The 21,424-nt window shown below is 34.6% G+C and overlaps 1 protein-coding gene across 6 annotated transcripts in view; it reads right to left on the reverse strand.

Moving 5' to 3' along the window:
• Nucleotides 1-21,424, reverse strand: part of CCDC88A (coiled-coil domain containing 88A) — a 118,526-nt gene that overhangs the window by 58,132 nt on the left and 38,970 nt on the right. For all 6 annotated transcript variants that reach the window (XM_061432395.1, XM_061432394.1, XM_061432393.1 and 3 more), the window contains exons 6-10: nucleotides 19,387-19,470; nucleotides 17,722-17,862; nucleotides 12,466-12,638; nucleotides 2,458-2,539; nucleotides 334-492 (exon numbers count right to left, since the gene is read on the reverse strand). In XM_061432395.1, the coding sequence (XP_061288379.1) occupies nucleotides 334-492; nucleotides 2,458-2,539; nucleotides 12,466-12,638; nucleotides 17,722-17,862; nucleotides 19,387-19,470 (639 nt within the window). The remainder of the gene's footprint in view (nucleotides 1-333; nucleotides 493-2,457; nucleotides 2,540-12,465; nucleotides 12,639-17,721; nucleotides 17,863-19,386; nucleotides 19,471-21,424) is intronic.

Below are 21,424 nucleotides of genomic sequence, written 5' to 3' on the forward strand. Positions count from 1 at the left end.
TGAATTTAAAATTAGGAGAGGCATATATACTTTATTTTAACTTCAAAGTCTTCCCTACCTGTAATGCTAATTAAACAAAGGAATGAAATAAAACCTCCAATGAGTAGCGACCAAAAATTCCTTTTGACAAGTCTAAACAATATGCTGATCTATCATAAAGTAATCACCTGATGGTATTACAGTTTGCTCAGTGTTAATCACCTGATGGTATTACAGTTTGCTCCATGTTTCAAGAGTTCTTTACATTTATTAAAATGCATTTTAAATGCATTTTGAAAAATTGTAACACTTTTCAAGAAAAAAATTGTGAATTGTTTAAATTATGCAACATACCTCAACTCTTGCCTTATAAAATTCAATATCATGTAGTCTCTCTTTGTATCTGCTGACTTCACTTTCAAGCTTATCAACTCTGACGGCCTTCTCCCGAAGTGCATCTAATTCATCTCGATACATTCTTGCAGAACGAGCATCCGAAAGCAAATTCATGTTCTAAATATAAACACATACTAATATTTAAAATATTATTCTTTATTTTCAAATTGATAATGCTTAGGTTGTGCAATCTGATGAATTTACAAAAAAGCCCCAATTATTTCTGTCCTTTAAATTAAGTGTGAATTTTTATGGGATGAGGAAGCTGAGTGGTTAAGGAAACAGACTGCTAAAAGTGTGAATTTTCTGGTATAAATATTATACCTTATTTTTTTTAATGCAGATATATAAAGTCTTTTTTTTTAAACCAAGAGTAAGAAGTATTTTAAAAATATACACTTCTATACAAATATAAAAACACATGCATACATACAAGTTTTTATATATAATGTTCACTACTAAGATTGTAAAAAATACTCAGGACATTTTAAATTAAGTAAATCTCTTAACATAACTGTTTGCAACGAATTTAAGGTTAAAAGCTAACTTCAAAATATAAGATAGTAAAAATACAGACAAGGCAAACTACTACAAAAATTGATCATTAGTTACTTTAGAGAAATGTTTCTATCCAGATATGTTACCAAAATCCTGCTAAGTTTTTAAATACTTCCACATGAATGATTACTTGCATATGATTAGTATACACCTCTACATCATTTGAAATAAATAATAAAATACAAACTTTAAAAAGTCCTCTTGCAATCCTTTGAATAACTATAATTGAAGCATGATCCAGAGACATGTGTCAGTCCCTGAAAGCCTTCTGGGGAGTTCATCAGGTCAAAACTATTTTCATAATAATACTAAGACTGTACTTGCTGTTTCACTCTCATTCTCTCATGAGGGTACAGTGGAACTTTCCAGAGGCTACACAGATGGCATGTTATTAACTTAACAGACTGAATGCAGAAACAGATATGAGAATCTGGTAGTCTTCAATTAAGGGAGGCATTAAATAAAGAGATTTGCAAAAATATAAAAGATTACCATGCTTCTAATTTTTTTGTTGCTTTGGAAAATAATGGTTATTTAGTTGCCATACAATTTTTATGTTAACATGGAATGGGCTGAGTATTATTTTCAAATGAATTAATAAATATTTTTAAATTACTAGTTTAAATTTCAAATATAGTAAATTCCAGTAAAGGGAATTCACATTAAATAATCCTCATTAATTTTTAAGAGTAAAGAAGGGTCTTGAGACAAAAAAAGATTGAGAATCACTGTTTTAGATGGAACACAAAAAACCCTGCTACCAAGCAGTGAACAGCAGCCACAGCATATCTAAAACTAAAGGTTATGATCCCTAGATTCATTCACCTAGAAAGGTCCCAGGTTTATGATCCCACAACTGAAGCAACCCTGGAATTTAAAATGGCGGCTTAGGGGAAGTAAGGACAAGAAAGAATTTTCCAGCCTTATCCCAATCTTTATCATTTATGGCTTAAAGAAGACCTCTTGCACTACCTTCAAATGAAAACAAAACATTACAGAGTAATTAAAAGAAGCAAATTCTTAAATAGTCTTAGTTCATGATGAAAAAACACAAAACTTCAGAAAAAATAAAGACATTTTAAAAAGTGTAGGATCTACATGGTAGAAAAAGAGAAAAATTAAAATGCATTCTATTCTATGGAAGTTAACATAAAGCACCATAAGAGAGCAGAGACTTAGGGAAACATACATAAGCAGCACAGTTTAGCAGTAGAGGTGTTCCAGCTGTCAAGTCCACAGAAGCCAATACATAAAAAAGGGAAACCTGGAACTGTCCTAGTCCTAAGAGGTTCCCTGAAATCTCAGCAAGGTTTGAATAGCACACTGATAGAGAAAAAAGAAAACTCCAAAGTTCTTTCCAGTTTTGATTTCTAGTTTTGGCTCTGGCATTTCTGAAGACAGAAACACTGAAAAAGTCATTATATTTCATTAAACCTCAGTAAGCAGTAAGGCAAATGTTGTAAATTATAAGGAGAAAACTCAATTTCCAATTGATATTATATAATGAAAGTTCCAGGTACAAACCTCTTGCTGCAGCCTTTTTAGCTCTATTTCCATTTGCTCTAGTTCTTGTTTACAGTCCAACAATTGTTCAGTCTTTTCCTCCCTGAAATGCAAAAAATATTTATTAAATAAAAAACTTTGTGCTTTGAAAACTATGATCATCTGAACTAATACAAATATACTATTATTATTAAATATCTAATTTAACATAATATTGGTCATGACCTCAAGCTGGGGAAAAAGACAAAGAAATTGGTATTAAGAATTTATATGGTTGGATGTCATCAGACTCACCCTTAAAGTTCTCCAAATGCTAATAACCTCAATGATTAATGTCCTCATAGTTCATAATGTAGCTTCTTTTTCTTCATCTCTTCTGTCATTTCCTGATTCCCATCTCCTTACTCTCTCTCCCTCTCTGTACTGTCACAGACAAATCAGCTGGAAGAGTTCTTAAGCAAGGCAATACTAGCTGGGTCTGAGACTTTAAGGGTCTCCAGACTATTTTCAATATTTACAATGACCTAAAGAAAATAATACAGTGCCACACAGATATGTAAAATCTTTGACTCTATTAGTTTCTACCCTGAAGTCTGGACACTTTTGTATTTCTCCTGTAACACTTTTTTCTTTTTACACTGTGTTCTAACTCCCATTTTCTATCTCTCCTTTAGAGCCAAGCTCCTCGAAATAAGTCTCCACTCATTATCTCTACTGTCCACCTTCAGTTCTTAAATAATAAAAAATAAATGTTCATTATGTAGAACAATCTGCTTTTGACATCTCATATGTGCTTAGATTTAAGTTTTTCCACAGAGAAAATTTTTATTGAAGTACAGCTGATACACAATGTTATATAAGCTACAGGTTATTGTGATTCACAATTTTTAAAAGTTATACTCCATAAAATATTAGCTATATTCCCTGCATTGTACGACATATCCTTATTTTATACATAAATAAATATAGCTTATTTTATACATAAGTTTTACCTTTAATCCTCTACCTCTATATTGCCCCTCTCCACTCCCTCTTCCCACCAGTAATCACCTGCTTCCTGTATCTAAAAATCTGTTTTTCTTGTTACATTCAGTAGTTTTATTTTTTAGATTCCACATATAATTGGCATCATACAGCATTTGTCCTTGTCTGATTTATTTTACTTAGGATAACAACCTCCAAGTCCATCAGTGTTGTTTTATTCATTTGGCTGTGTTGAGTCTTAGCTGCTGCACGAGGGATCTTCATTCCATTGTGCAGGCTCTCTAGTTGTGGCCTGAGGGCTCTGGAGTGCAGGAGCTAAGTAGCTGCAGTGCACAGGCTTAGCTGCTCTGTGGCATGTGGGATCTTAGTTCCCTGGCCAGGGATCAAACTTGTGTCCCCTAGATTTCAAGGCAGATTCTTAACAACTGGACCACCAGAGAAGTTCCATGTTTTTAAAATAGCAAATTTTATCCTTTTTATGACTGAGTAGCATACCATTCTCTCTCTCTCTCTCTATATATATATATATTTTCTAGACATCTTCTTAATCTAATCATCTGTTGATGGACACTTAGGTTGCTTCCATACATGGCAAGTATAAATAATGCTACTATGAACACTGGGGTACATGCATCTTTCTGAACACCACATTAACAAACTGATTAATAAAAACCATACGATCATCTCAGTAGGTGCAGAAAAAGCTTTTCACAAAACTCAATACTCATTTATGATTAAAAAAAAAAACTCTGCAGAAAGTGGGCACAGAGAATAATAAACTATATCCAACAAACCCAGAACTAACATCAGACTCAACAGTGAAAAGCTGAACACATTTCCATTAAGATCAGGAACAAAAAACAATGCCCACTCTTGGCACTTTTATTCAACATAGTCCCAGCCACAGCAATTAGACAAGAAAAAGAAAAGGAATGCCAATTTAAAGGAGGAATAAAAACTGTCACTATCTGCAGATGACATACTACAGACGAAACTGAGCAAGACTCTGGCAGGTCCTTCCAGGTACAAATCTTTTTCGTCCCCCATTTCTTCTTTGTAGGAAATAGACTTCATTCAGCCTTCAGACTCCCTGAGATCTAAAGGGCAGATTCAAACAGCTGCTACTCACGGAAGGAAGGGAATGCAGAAACAGAGGAGGAGCAGCTGAGAAACAACAGTCCAGCAATAAAGCAGGGTTCTGGTTCTTCCTCAAGGAATATATGTAACAATATCTTTGAGCTTTTCTGCAGAACTAAGGCCTCCACTCAGGTGGAGAATGGTGCTCAGAGAATGGTTAAAAATTTAACCGTTTTAAAATGGTTAGTTTTAAATGTACAGTTCAGAAGCCTTAATTAATTTTACAATGTTAAACTATCACCACTACTTATTCCCAAAACTTTTTCCTCATCCTATTCAGAAATTCTATACTCATTAAGCAATAACTCTCCAATTTATTTTCTATCTCTCTCAATTTGCCCATAAAATATATTTCATTTAAGTGAAATTATTCAAATTTATCCTTTTATCTGGCTTATCTCACTTAGCAAGCTGAGATGGCTCATCTTATGGCTCATTCCATGGCTCATCCATGTTGCAGCAGCATATCAAAATTTCATTTTTTATGGCTGAATAATAATCCACTCATCTCACACGCTAGTAAAGTAATGCTCAAAATTCTCCAAGCCAGGCTTCAGCAATACGTGAACCGTGAACTTCCACATGTTCAAGCTGGTTTTAGAAAAGGCAGAGGAACCAGAGATCAAATTGCCAACATCCGCTAGATCATGGAAAAAGCAAGACAGTTCCAGAAAAACATCTATTTCTGCTTTATTGACTATGCCAAAGCCTTTGACTATGTGGATCACAAGAAACTGTGCAAAATTCTTTAAGGGATAGGAATACCAGACCACCTGACCTGCCTCTTGAGAAACCTGTATGCAAGTTAGGAAGCAACAGTTAGAACTGGACATGGAACAACAGACTGGTTCCAAATAGGAAAAGGAGGATGTCAAGGCTGTATATTGTCACCCTGCTTATTTAACTTCTATGCAGAGTACATCATGAGAAACTCTGGGCTGGAGGAAGCACAAGCTGGAATCAAGATTGCCAGGAGAAAATCAATAACCTCAGATATGCAGATGATACCACGCTTACAGCAGAAAGTGAAGAACTAAAGAGCCTCTTGATGAAAGTGAAAGAGGAGAGTGAAAAGTTGGCTTAAAGCTCAACTTCAGAAAACTGAAATCATGGCATCGGGTCCCATCACTTCATGGCAAATAGATGGGGAAACAGTGGCTGACTATTTTTCTGGGCTCCAAAATCACTGTAGATGGTGATTGCAGCCATGAAATTAAAAGATACTTACTCCTTGGAAGGAAAGTTGTGACCAAGCTAGATGACATCTTCAAAAGCAGAGACATTACTTTGCCAACAAAGGTCCGTCTAGTCAAGGCTATGGTTTTTCCAGTGGTCATGTATGGATGTGAGAGTTGGACTGTGAAGAAAGCTGAGCGCCGAAGAATTGATGCTTTTGAACTGTGGTGTTGGAGAAGACTCTAGAGTCCCTTGGACTGCAAGGAGATCCAACCAGTCCATTCTAAAGGAGAAAAGTCCTGGGTGTTCATTGGAAGGACTGATGCTAAAGCTGAAACTCCAATACTTTGGCTACCTCATGCGAAGAGTTGACTCATTGGAAAAGACTCTGATGCTGGCAGGGATTGGGGGCAGGAGGAGAAAGGGACGACAGAGGATGAGATGGCTGGACGGCATCACCGACTCAATGGACATGAGTTTGAGTAAACTCCAGGAGCTGGTAATGGACAGGGAGGCCTGGCGTGCTGCAATTCATGGGGTCACAAAGAGTCGGACACGACTGAGCGACTGAACTGAACTGAATAATCCACTGTGTGCCCACAAGCACATTTTGTTTATCTGTCCATCTGTTGATGGCCATTGGGTTGTTTCTACTCTTTAGCTATTGGAAATAATGCTTCAGTGAACAATGGCATGCCAGTATATGTTTGAGTTCCTGTTTTCAATTTTAGTGGGATATACATAGGTGTGGAATTGCTAGATTATATAAAAATTCTATATTTAACTGTTTGAGGAATATTCTAATGCTTTTAATACACTTATTTTTTTCTGGATGTTTACAAATTTAACATTTTAAAAAATACAAACAGAGCAACCACTTTTGTGCAAAAATTCTTCCCCACCAAGAGTATATTAACACATACTCATCTAAACTTGGAGAAGGCAATGACACCCCACTCCAGTACTTTCACCTGGAAAATCCCATAGACAGAGGAGCCTGGTGGGCTGCAGTCCATGGGGTTGCTAAGAGTCGGACACAACTGAGAGACTTCACTTTCACTTTTCACTTTCATGCATTGGAGAAGGAAATGGCAACCCACTCCGGTGTTCTTCCCTGGAGAATCCCAGGGACGGGGGAGCCTGGTGAGCTGCTGTCTATGGGGTCACATAGAGTTGGATACAACTGAAGGGACTTAGCAGCAGCAGCAACACCATCTAGACTAGTTTCTTCATCATTATTCTGTGTTTTACATTTAGCTCTTTAATCCACCTAAAATTCACTTTGGAGTTTGTGAAGTATGACTTTAATTACTGGAATTTCCAAAAGTGTTACCCAGAAGGATCTACACTTACTAATAAAATAATCCCTTTTTGCACCCATTTGACCATTCTATCTACAGTGATGAGGCTTCCATTCACATCTTCCCACTGACACTATTTATCACAGTCAGTCAGTCACCTATTGCCGAATCCAACACATTATTTTCAGATCTTTGAGAAACTTAATGCAGTTCATGCCACTCTTCTTAATATGCTTCTCCTTTGGTTTCCATGACTCTACACTCTTAGGATTTTTCTAGTTCTCAACATATTAATTCTCTGATTCTTTTGCTGATTTCATGTTTTGTGCCTATCTTTTGGCTAACAATTATCAAGTTCTCATTATCTGTGCCACACACTTGTGCTATGCATTTTATACTCTGCCAAGCACTTAATCCTCACAAGAACTCTAAAGAAGTAGTAGCTCATGATTGCAGCTTACATTTGTTGAGCGCTTATGTAATACACACTGTTTACTTACATATTTACCTCACACAACAACCCTACAGTAAGCACTAATATTATTCCTATTTAACAGTCTAGGAAACTGAACAGCCTTAGAGTTTCTGTAAGTTGGCCGCAGTCACTCAGTTAGGAAGTGTTGAGAGCCAGGATTCACATTTTAGAGTGCCTCTAAAGCTCATGCACTTAATCATTTGCTCTACCTGTTATTTTGTATATGAAGAAACTGAGTAATGTGGGTAATAAATGGTGACATCTACCTTGAATCACTTAAGCACCTTTCTAATATTTGTATTCTTCAGATTACATCCTTCACATTCTTCATGCTTGTGGGCAGTCTGTTCCATTCCAAAGGTTTCAATTAGGACTTACATGCTGCTGCATATATTATTCTGCACGAGTATACTAATGATCTGAAATCTCTACTCTGCATCATGGGCCAGATAGTCAATTATCTAGTTGATCATCTCCACAGAAATATTTCAAAGGCACCTCAAACTAAATATGTCAAAACTAAACTTGTCTTTTACCTTAATAGTATTCCTCTCTCTTATGTTCCCTGTCTGAATGAACGGCATCACCATCTAGACAAACGCTACTTACAGGAAACTAGGAATTATACTGAAGACCCTAATTTCTTTGTTAACACCTCCTCTTCAACCTCATCATTAAAACCCTGGATCAGGCTCAAACCACTTCTTGCCTGGACTGTCCTTCAATCTATCTTTACAATGACGCCAGAATTTATTTTTCCAATTTGAATACTCACTAAAGGTCAGCTACTAGGTTGATATATCTTTATTAAAACAGAAATCTGTTTTTAAAGTGCTCTCCCATACAAAAAAAAAACCTTCAGTTGGCCCACACTGTTTAATATTCAAATTTCTCAGCACTGCATACATGACATTCTACTTATCCACTCCATCATTTTCAGCTTCATTTCCCCTTGTCTCTCTTCATATTCTATTGCTGCTGTTTCTTCTGCTTCTACCCATCTGAGCCTTTTCAACTTACTTAATGCCTAACATCAGGTGAAATGTTACTATCTCTATGAACTTTTCCTGACACCACTCCCTTTTCTCCCCCAAGTCAAAAGTGAATAAAATTCACTTACTCTCAACTGTGGGGTATACAGATTTCTAATATCCCTCCAGTTTTCATGTAATTTCATGATGGACCAGAAGGCCTGGCATGTTGTGGTCCATGGGGTCGTAAAGAGTCAGACACGACTGAGTGACTGAACTGAACTGATTAAAAGTTTATCTCAAAATTCAACTTAAAAATGGACCAAAAAAAAAAAAAATGGGCAAAGGAACTGAATAAACATCTCTCCAAAGAAGATATACAAACGGCCAATAAGCACATGAAAAGAGACTCAACATTATTAGTCATGGAATGCAAATCAAATCTATGGTTGTAATAAAAGGGCGTATAATAACATGTATTGCTGAGGATGCAGAGACACTAGAGGCCTCATACTTTGCTGGTGGTGATGTAAAATGGTACAGCCAAATAGTTTGACAGTTCCTCGAAAGGTTAAACACAGAGCTACTATATGACCAAGAATTTCCACAACTCAGTAAATACCCAAGAGAAATGAAAATATGTGTCTATACAAATAAACACACATGAATGTTCACAGGAGTATTATTTAAATAGCCAAAAAGTAGAATACAATCCAAACGTCCATCAACTCATAAATGAGTAATCAAAATGTAGAATGTCCATAAAAGAGAGTATTATTCAACCATCAAAAGGAATGAACTATTGCTATATCGTACAACATGGACAAATCTTGACAACATTATGCTAAGTGAAAGAAGCCAGAAATAAAAGGCCACATAATGTATGAGTCCATTTATATATATGAAATGTCTAGAACAGACAAATCTATAGAAATAGGAAGTATATTAGTGGTTTTGAGGAGCCAAAGGCCAAAGGTGATGCAGTGACTGTTGATGGGTATGCAGTTTCTTTCTGGGGTGATGAAAATGTCTTAATATTAGATGGCATGGTTCAGAATGGGAGAAAATAATAGCAAATGAAGCAACTGACAAACAACTAATCTCAAAAATATACAAGCAACTCCTACAGCTCAACTCCAGAAAAATAAATGACCCAATCAAAAAATGGGCCAAAGAACTAAACAGACATTTCTCCAAAGAAGACATACAGATGGCTAACAAACACATGAAAAGATGCTCAACATCACTCATTATCAGAGAAATGCAAATCAAAACCACTATGAGGTACCATTTCACATCAGTCAGAATGGCTGCGATCCAAAAGTCTACAAATAATAAATGCTGGAGAGGGTGTGGAGAAAAGGGAACCCTCTTACACTGTTGGTGGGAATGCAAACTAGTACAGCCACTATGGAGAACAGTGTGGAGATTCCTTAAAAAACTGGAAATAGAACTGCCTTATGATCCAGCAATCCCACTGCTGGGCATACACACTGAGGGAACCAGAAGGGAAAGAGACACGTGTACCCCAATGTTCATCGCAGCACTGTTTATAATAGCCAGGACATGGAAGCAACCTAGGTGCCCATCAGCAGATGAATAATGGGTAAGAAAGCTATGGTACATATACACAATGGAGTATTACTCAGCCATTAAAAAGAATACATTTGAATCAGTTCTAATGAGGTGGATGAAACTGGAGCCTATTATACAGAGTGAAGTAAGCCAGAAGGAAAAACACCAATACAGTATACTAACGCATATATATGGAATTTAGAAAGATGGTAACAATAACCCTGTGTACGAGACAGCAAAAGAGACAGTGTTGTATAGAACAGTCTTATGGACTCTGTGGGAGAGAGAGAGAGGGTGGGAAGATTTGAGAGAATGGTATTGAAACATGTAAAATATCATGTATAAAATGAGATGCCAGTCCAGGTTCGATGCACGATACTGGATGCTTGGGGCTAGTGCACTGGGACGACCCAGAGGGATGGTATGGGGAGGGAGGAGGGTTCAGGATGGGGAACACATGTATACCTGTGGTGGATTCATTTTGATATTTGGCAAAACTAATACAATTATGTAAAGTTTAAAAATTAAATAAAATTAAAAAAAAGAAAAAAAAATATTAGATGGCATGGGATGATTGAACAACTCTAAGAATAAACTAAAAAGCACTGAATTGCATACTTTAAAAGGTTCAATTTTCTGATATATGAATTATATTTCAATAAAGCTGTTTTTCCTAAAAAAAAAAAAATAATAATTTGCATGAGTAAAAAACTCTTTGGAAACATTGGATCCAATAGACAAAGAGAATTATTAAAGGAAGCATTTGATAGTGTTAACTATTGCATAAAAGTGAACTTTATAAGGAATTACTTCTTCTTCCATCCAAATTCCAAATTACACTTTTACTCGAAAGTGTAATTAACCGAAAGTGTAATAAATCAAAAGCAATTATATTATGATGTACCACCCACAAGTATGCTATCAATCTGCATGTTCTTATTACAATTATTTATTTCCATTAGGTATAAGGCAACCTAAACTATTTTGATCTACCATGATTCCACACTTCCATCACTTTAGTAAAGATCTATCCCAACAAAAACACTTAAAACAGATGTTAACAGAATAAACCCATGAAGGAACACACTTTCAAAGGACAGCAAACGATACAGATGGTATTTGATGTAATGCTAGTTACTGAGAAAACTTGCTATATCTGGGATATTTATTTATTCATTAAAAATATTCATTTATATTTTCCAGTCAGCATGAGACCAAATTTTACTAATCTCTTTAAATTGTCTGGAATTTTAATAACACTATGCTCAAGTAAATTTTATTTTAAAATCAAATTTTAATACAGTGCAAAATGTTAAATGAATTCACAGCCATCACTGCAGTTCTAATTGCATGCTTTATCTAAAGACTGAAGAAGATTGTGCTAAATTATATGGAACGAACTAGTGTTCACTGTTTAGGCTATCCATTAACTGCCAGTCAAACTAATAACAGCAATCTCTTCCCTAATTTTCATGGTGCAGCTGTTTATAGAATATCTTGGGCGTATTCACTTCAACAGATACATAATACCGCAGACATTCACAATGAAAGCTGTATTTTCTTGTTTTCAAATTTTCCTATGGACTGTATATTTTTTCTACCTTGCACATTCAACCACTTTCTTAAAACTAACTGCTTTAAACAGTCAATAAACTTAATTGCTATATGGTGGTTTTAAATTTAAAATCTACACCCCAAAGCCTAAATCCCAAGAAAACAAATTCCCCCCAAAAAATGAAAAAAAAACAAGGAAAGAAAAAGCCTATAACACACAACTCCTTTGTTTTTTAAAGTGCAATATAAAAAAATCTCCAGCAGAGACTGGTTGGGTCTTTACAAGTTATTCACCAATGTGACATTTATACTGATTTTCCTGTAATGATTTTTGAAAGTTAAATAAATATATTAATTTTATCAGCACTAACCAATCTGAATATTTACCATTTTTAGGTATGTGACTCAGGCATTTCAATTACTCCATGCAGAAGATACACAAAATTATTTTTCTGTAATACTGTACACCAAAAATTCATTTTATAACATTAATTTTGAAAAAGCTAAACTTAACCATTTGTATCAGTGGTTGTATTTTGGATTTCATGGAATGAAAAAATAAAAAAATTAAGCAGACCTTAATTTGCAAAGGAAAAACATTATTTTATAAAAGAAAGGACATCCTAACACTAGAAGAATAGGAAGTACATAGATACAGGATAAAGGTCATCCTTTAAGTTGATAAGATTTAGCATTAAGAAAACTTTGATAGTGTCTTCATTTTGACAAATACTACTGAAAACTGTGACACAGCCTAGCAACTGGGAACCACGCAATTTCATAAGCCTAAAAACATTGCATTAGGTCACCTTTGCAACCATATAAATTCAACAAGCCTTGACAAGTAGCAACTTACAATTCCTGCCTAAGCCTTCTTATCTTGGCCTTAGCATCTGCTAGCTCCACTGACAGATGCTGCCGACTTTCCGTTCGCTTCATGCCTGGAGAACCACAAGGTGACTGTGCAGATGAAGAGGCGTGGGGTAGAAAATGAAGACCATCCCGCTCTTCAGAGAGCTCTACAATAGTCTAAGGAGACAGAGACCACAGAAGCCCTTTTAGTGTTTTACGTATCAGAGAACCAGATACACAACACTAGTCACTAATTCTAAGTGTTATACTACAATATCAGAAAGAATGCATTGGTCAAAAATGTCTTATTTATTTAATATCTTCATCATTAATGGTGAACTTTTTGTTTTTTGACTATGCCACACAGCACGTGGGATCTTAGTTCCCCAAGCAGGGATCAAACCCACACCCCTTGCATGGTGACTTAAAGACAGCACCGCCAGGTAAGTCCCTTAACTTTGACATATTTAGCTGTCATTTTTTTAAAAAGTTTCATTCAACAGTACATGGTTGAGTTATTTAGTAGATAACACAAAAACAAGACAATATTTTTTTCCCTTCCCAGTGTTCTAACAAAAATTAATAAATTGTGGTAAAACATGTAGAACAAATAGCAACTGTTGGAAAGGCATAGAAGATTTGTTGACACAGTAAAGGAATTAACTCAGGATTAGTATGTCTGTAACTGTTCTGTCCAATACAGTAACCAGTAGCACAAGAGGCTAATTTCAAGTTTAAAAAATAAAAAATATAGTTCCTTAGCCTTCTTTACTAGAACATTACTCCTGTATCACCATTCCTATGCCTGAACCTCCACTCATTCAACTCTCCCCTTCTGCCCAGTCAAACAGATTATTATTGGCTACTCTAGAAACTGCAATTGGCCTGAAACTGCAATTAGGCTGTTAAATGTCAACCTTACTTTATAATTTAACACTACTATGTCACTCTTTGACTATGGTTTGTTCACTCTTCGGGGAAAAAACAAAAGGGAAAAAATATTTATAGAACTCCTAGCTAGATCCAACAAGATCCCATCCAATACTATAATTGGCAACAGAGGCTGTACATCTATTTTAGACCTAAGGAAACTGAGGCACATATAGATTAAATAACTTAAAGTTACACACGAATATAACACAAATTCAAATTCAAGTCTGACTTAAAATGCTATGTCATTTTCCTTACCTACTATCAATTTTTCTATTCCTGTTCCAAGGTGATAAAGAACTCTAAAAAAACTAAACAAATAAATTACAGCCCTACTACAGAAGTTGTCATCCACTTTCAATTAAGCTCTTTCCAATGTCCATCAATTCTTTCACTGAAAATCTTGATCGTTTCCTGGCAAAATTTTCCCATAAAGGCAGATGTAAATATATTCCCTTTTCTCTACATAAGCCCTCAACTACAAACTGCTATCATTACTTCCAACAAATGAACTCTCCTTCAATTTGTCAAAGAAACAGAACCACCTGCAATAAATTCCTCCATTTTTATGCATCTCTTATTCCCAACACATATTCCTTACTTCTGTAACATTTTCAGTTTCTCTCTTCCTATTGCTTTTTTCTCCTTGTTCTTCAAAGACATACAAGTTTCTACTATCTAGGGAAGGGAAAAAAGTCACATTTTCCCCTTTATTATCCTTCTATTTCTCAAAGACATACAAGTTTCTACTATCTAGGGAAGGGAAAAAAGTCACATTTTCCCCTTTATTATCCTTCTATTTCTCTTTCAATGTTACGTTTCAAAGGATGGTTTGCTCACTGACACTACTTCATCTTGTCTATCTACTACTTAGTATGTCCAGCCCAACTCCACTGCCTCTGTGAATAGTGTTACTAATTTCCACAGCAGCCCAAGCTCGAACTTCACGGAGTCAGCTTTTATTTGCCTATTTTCTTACTGTCTCAATTATCTTTAATATTGCCTTATAACATCTCTTGTCTTTAACAAAAGAACCTGCATACATGTGTGTGTGTCTGTGCTCAGTCATGTCTGATTCTTTGTGACTCTGGACTGTAGCTCGCTAGGCTCCTCTGTTCATGGGATTTTTTCAGGCAAGAATACTGGAGTGGGTTGCCATTTCCTCCTCCAGGGGATCTTTCTGACCCAGCAACTGAACTTGCGTCTCCCATGTCTCCAGCATTTGCAGGCAAATTCTTTACCTGTGAACCATCAGTATCTGCATATAGTAATTACTAAATATCTGTTTCATACAGAAACTAGTACTTAATTACATGCCACCTTATTTTTCATTTACAATGTGCTTTTTTAAAATAAATCAGATACAACCTTCCTTATACTTCCTTTGTATCCCTGATGTTATCCAGCAGAGTAGTGAATACAAAAAGCTGCTCAAAAATATTTAACCAAATTATTCACAAAACAGAAAACTCAAGAAAAGTACTGAAGATACATATTATATTTGAAATTAGCAGGTGGTAAAATTAAAGTATATCAACAATTTCCAGTTGAAAACAAACAGAGCACAAAAGATCTATGGATGCAAAATATTTTTTAAAAAGAAAGAAACCATGGGTAGGGAGGTGGGAGAGGGGTTCAGGATGGGGAACACATGTAAATCCATGGCTGATTCATATCACTGTATGGCAAAAACCACTACAATATTATAAAGTAATTAGCCTCCAACTAAAATAAATAAAATAAAAATAAATAAATAAATAAAATAAAAAGAAAGAAACCTAGTGTTAAGAATTAAGAGAGTACCCAGAGGTACTTTCCATTTTGCCTTTTCTCTAATAGTGGTAGTTTCTTGAGCTCAAGAACTCCAAACATTTTCAAAAGTCTGATAGGAAATGTTATTAAGGCATACTTTTAATTTCTGAAAAGCTTTCTCTGATCCTTCCAATCTTAGGTATTCCACTACCAGTTGCAAGTAATCTTTCTTCTTTAAATTCCTATAGTACAACATTTCGGAGAAGGAAATGGCAACCCACTCTAGAATTCTTGCCTGGAGAATTCAATGGACAGAGAGGCCTGGCGGGATACAGTCCATGGGGTCGCAAAGAGGCGGACACGACTGAGCGACTAACACACACACATAGTACAACATTTAGATCCATGTCTCTTTTTCGGTACTTGTCACTTACCAACTTTTATTACAGTTAACTCACTTATTAAAATAATTTCTCTATTAGACTGTAACCATCTTTGGTTCTTCTTTGAAAGTCTGTTGCTCTCACATACTCTAGTAAAAGTTCTTACAAAAAGTAGGTATTTATCAATATACGTTGAAGAATGAACATATGATACAACAAGGCTAAAAATTTCAGGTGACGATAATTACAGAATTCATCATTAAGGAAAAGTATCAGAGCAGAGATTTAGGCAAAGGTATTATAAAGGTCAGGATCACAAGTGTTGGAGTTAGAATGGGCAAGTCACCTAACCTCTCTGAACTTTAGAATCTTCATCTATAAAATGAGATTATTGTGTAGATGTACTAAGATTAAGTACACAATAAATCTACAATACAAAGCTTGGCCTAAACAGTGACAATAAATACCTAGTTTTTAGTAAAAGGAGACGATCCTGCTGGAGTTTAGTCAAAGAAGATCCTGGCCTGGGAAAATGCTGCTGGAGGACATGCTACCCACTGCAGTACTCTTGGGCTTCCCTGGCGGCTCAGATGGTAAAGAACCCACCTGCAGTGCAGGAGACCCAGGTTCAAACCCTGGGTTGGGAAGATCCCTTGGAGAAGGGAACAGCTACCCACTCCAGTATTCTGGTCTGGAGAATTCCATGGACAGAGGAGCCTGGCAGGCTACAGTCCACAGGGTTACAAAGAGTCTGACACAACTGAGCCACTTTCACTTTCAAAAGATGACTGAAGAGATCCTTGTTTCATAGCATTAAGGAAAAAAAAGTATAATTAAAAACAATGTGACCAAATTATACTTTCTACATCAAAGTGAAACAAATGACGACAAAAGTTCAATAAAAACAGAGGAAAGGGCTCTCTGTTCTGACAAGGGGGAGCACCCCCCGTGGATAGCCTGTGGCTGCCCAATTCTGGCTATGCCAGCAAGTGGAGGATTTGAGTGCTAGGATACCCACTTGAACTCCCAGTGTGAGTACTACTGCCCGCCAGGATACATACTGAAAGTGGTTTTACTAAAACAGTAAAAAGATTACTAATATAAAAAAGAAGATACAGCATATGGTTCAAGACTGACTGAAAATAAAGTGATCTGAGTATCTCAGGGTAGGTGGTTTCATATATTCTAGGAATGTTTTGAAACTCATTCTTTTCTTCCGTTGGTCTCACTGTCTTAAATTTTTTAAAAATTTAGCTGTTGCTTTAAAAAACGTTTCTTCATTTCCTATATATTCTTCTCTTTTAAAGCCATAAGAAAAGCTAAAAATTCCCATCAGAAAGGAATATATTTTATAGAGCAATGAGAAAGCTTTTTATTCCAAAAGCATCTCTAGAAATTTCTCCTATATAGTCTTTCATTAGTCCCAAGACTAATCAAATTCTCCATAAATAAACTCAAATCTGTTTCTCTCATGTAAATTGAACAACTGATCAAAGTTTTACAATCTCCAGAATGACAGAGTATTTTGGTCTGCTATTAAGAAAATATTACTCACCACCACATGCACTAACGTCTAGACTTCTCTAAAAATTATAAACTGCTCTCAAAGAATGCAACCAAAAAGTCTGGTGCAATTTTACTCCTTTTAAAAGCAAAGTACTTTCTTAAAAGAGCTTATAATAATTCTTTTTTAAAAATCACACCTCATTAAATTGCTACAAAAATTTGAGAACTTTTGTGGGACATTTTATTCAGAACACCTGTTATTCTCCTTTTATTAACACATTTTTTACAGTCTCAAAATGTGGCAATGAAACTACAAAATTAACCTTAATCAAATTCTTAAACTTTGAAAAAGCAATGGTTTTTCCACTTACATCAACGATATTTTTAGTTTTATACTTTTTCCAGAACTCTGGTTTCATACTTGTTGCCAGAACTATAGGGATGAGTTTTTAAAAAAACACAGAAGAACAAAATCAGAGTAATTTAAAAGGAAGGGGAAAATAAAATCTAATTGCAGTATGTTTACTAGCACTTCGGGGCTCTTATGCATCCTTTCTGGTTCCTGTGTTACACAAAAGACATACAGCACCTTATTACCTGTCCCTAAGAGACAGACTATCAATTCTCAAAAATCTCTGAAGTTTTTTGGAAAGGAAACTTTCATAATATACAAAAAGAAATTTACAAACCTCTGAATGTTCATCTCTCTCATCTATAAGCCTTTTTAGATGCAATACCATATTTTTCAAGAGTGGTTCTATTTCCTCCTGAGACATATCAGTCACTTCCATCCATTGTAGATCAAACACATTTTCCTGATTATGGGTTACCTTTAGAAAGCAACCAAAATAAACAACTTTTAAATAGTTAATACTTAAAAATAAATTTTAGTACATTAGGTTAAATATTATATATCCCATATAATAAAAATGTGAAAAGTAAACATGTATAAAAACATTTCAAATTAACGAATGCTGAAAAAGCTTCTACTAAAAATTATTTTCACTAAATATAGTCTTTAAATGAATTTATTTTTACCTTCTAACTAAAAAATAAGATTTAATTCAAGGCATTCCTAAGGAAAGGTAATACTATTATTTCTGACAACTGCTTTAATAGAATCAATTGATCATTTCCTTAGATAAGACTAAATTAATTGTAACTGAAATCAAAAGCAAAAGTTTTTTCTAATCCTATACTATATAATATTATTGCAATTTTATTCTTGAAAAGCAAAGTTTTTACAGTTTCTGAGGTGACACTATCATAGCACCTTAGGAGAAAAGGACTCCTAATAAAGATTTTTAAAAGAATGGAGAAGTTATATAAGTGAAATACTTATTTCTTGTTTTCCATTTCTCCCTGTGATTCTGATATTTTGCTTTAATTTTCACAATAAACAGAAAAATAACACTTTCAAGAATGGTGGCAAATTCAGTAACGTGTGGCACTCAACATTTATTCAAAATAAAATACAAATCACAAAGCTAATGGAAACATATATATAAAGGGAAACTACCAACAAAACTGTATCTTGTTATGTACTAATATGCTTACTGTTGACCATATTACTGACAGGAAAGCAGAGTTCTATGAACATTAACTAACAGAAAAGATAACATATGGAACACAAAGTGATTTAAATAGAGATTATTTAAATACAACTCTTCCCCCTTCCATTTCCTTAGTTCTCTCTAATCAACATGTAAAATTTAACACACTGTAGTTCTAAAAACTAATAAGTATACAAGATTAAAAGCCCAAGACAAGAAGATGCAGAAATAGCTTTTAAAAAAGCAGAAACAGCTTAAAAAAAAAACTTAACAAATATTAACTTCAATTATTTGACATTGCACATTATGTCCTATATTTAGCTTTTACATGGATGTTACAAATCACTAATGTATTTATAATTCAAGCAATATCTTGAATAGAAATTCTGCTGTGCCCATTCATTAAAACAAAATCACTGGAGTGACATAATACATTACCTTAGCTCATTTTAATTTGAATTACAGCCAGTGATCCACTTTATGCTGTTTCCATTCACTATATCATGCATGCTATGCTGTCTAACAAAGAAATATACATTCCTCAGATAGCACTTTCTGCCTATATCCCTATGGATAAAGTCAACAGTACATCTGTAGTCAGCACTGTGCCATTATAGATGATTCACTTAAGAAGCTATGTCTAAAGAAAAGAGGATGATTTGCCTAAAAGCAGAGTGCATCTATATTTGATTTTTATTTATTCTTGCTTAAGTTATGACTTTAAGTATTTGGGGAGATACACAAATATAATGTATGATGAGCTTCATAAAAAACACATAAACATTTTATACAGATTATTACCTCTTGAATATGTGCGGCAACTGCTGCTTTCGTATCAAAATCTAAACCTTGAATTCTTTCAATAAATTCTTCTTTTTTCTGACACTAAGGGAAATGAATAGAACAATCACTCATACTTTATAGGGTGTAGTTGTTAATATGTTGTAAATAAGTAAAAACTCATTAGGCTAAAAAGCTTGGCTACAATGAGGGTTTAAACAGCACAATGAGGGTTTTGTTTTGCATTTAAATGATCTCTCTAATATACTTACCTAATAAAAAGATTAAAATTTAGAAATATTTATTTAAAAACTAAGGTACTGAAAATCCGTATTACTTGTATGCTGAAAAGTTCTAAAGCAGGTAATCATTACACAACTCATGTGAGGTCAGTACAATATTATTATGCTAACTTTACAAACAGAGAAATAAAGAATCAAGAACTTGTTTCAGGGAGGATAAGTTACTTGCCAAAAAACACAGTGAGTCAGTGGCAGAATTCGGAATATAGCCAAAATGCTCAGTCAGTCTTTGGCTGTCATCAAACAACACAGCCTTTCTTCTTGGAAAAAAAAAATTCTAAGCAATTTTTACTTCAAGCTTACAATTCATTCTCACATCTTTATCCTATCAGTCTCAATGAAAGAAATCTCTTTTTGTGGCCCAGTTCAAAACATGTAAGATAATACAATAAATATTTGATCTGTTTCTAACAAAAAGTTACCGGGGCAAAATTTAAGAATGTATATACAAGTACACATGTAGCAAGTGGAATAAAGGCAGCAATTCTTCACTGTGTACGTTAAAAAAATCTTGATATAAACTAAAAATGTTATAATGCAAACCTTATCTTTTCCTTTCCAATCAGTACTGAATAAGAGCTTAACATGCATCTTACTGTTTTATTCTGTCTTCCCTCGACATCTCTTATACTGTAATCCAACTGTTTGTGTAACTGTATTTTTACAGCTATCAAATGAGAAGTGCATACAAAATAGACAGCACTGCCTTGTCTAGCTTAGTTGCATCTTTTGGGCCAATTACTGAACTCACTAGAAGGCACTAAACTCAAAAAAGAAAAACTGGGTCTTTGGTCAATAAGAAACTTAGTAAGGTCCTGATTTATACTCTACATATTACATTATAATATTCTATTTCTATTGCCACACAATTTAACTTAATTAAGCACATTTCTATCAGTGCAGAAAGTTCCTCATCCTATAAAAACAAAATTAATAGGATAATACAAAAATATTTAAAATTAAATTACAAGAAATGTAAAGTTTTCAGTTGTAACGAGGAAGTCAGAGTTTTGGGGAACATGTGATAAAAATTACCAGGTTTAAAAACAAGATTTTTGGTCTACTGACTAATATCTGACAGGCATAGTGAGAACAATTAAGAATGACTTTCAGATAGTACCTTTGTAGCATATATAAAATAACTTTTTAGGTATGGTAACCCCAATTTTTAAATTTTATGCTTCCAAAAGTGTTGCCCAATAAATAGTTTGAGCCAATGAGCATACATTAAATGGCAGGGTTATAATAACTATGACTCCATGAAGAGTCATAATTCAACTGCCATACATCTGGCTGATTTAGGTTTAAATTAAACATACACTACAGTTCCCTTTTCTAAGTCCTAGAGCCACTGTTTATATTTATACTATCTTTAAAAGCTCACCCTTTAACACAATCTCAACACAAATCAATGAGAATTCTTCCTTTACCCTTAAAATACCTAAAATTTGTACTAAATCTCACCTCTACTCAAACTTTAGAAGTTTTAAGAAGGCTAGACTTTCTTAAAGAATAAACAGGCTAGACTTTCTTAAAGAATATAGGATGAAGTTGATAGGTTCTTGAAGGCTAGAAAGGAGAGAGTACCAAGATGGAAAACAGAATGAGAAGACAGAAATTTTGAAACTGAAAAATCAGAAAATCAGTGTTGTCCTACACAGTACTCAAGAGCTACCTATGGCTGAGTATTGAAATGTAACTAGTGCAAATGAGCAATTGAGATTGTAATTTTATTTAACTGTAATTAATTTAAGCTT

The sequence above is a fragment of the Bos javanicus genome, chromosome 11, assembly GCF_032452875.1.
Source record: "Bos javanicus breed banteng chromosome 11, ARS-OSU_banteng_1.0, whole genome shotgun sequence".
In the NCBI taxonomy this organism is placed as follows: domain Eukaryota; kingdom Metazoa; phylum Chordata; class Mammalia; order Artiodactyla; family Bovidae; genus Bos; species Bos javanicus.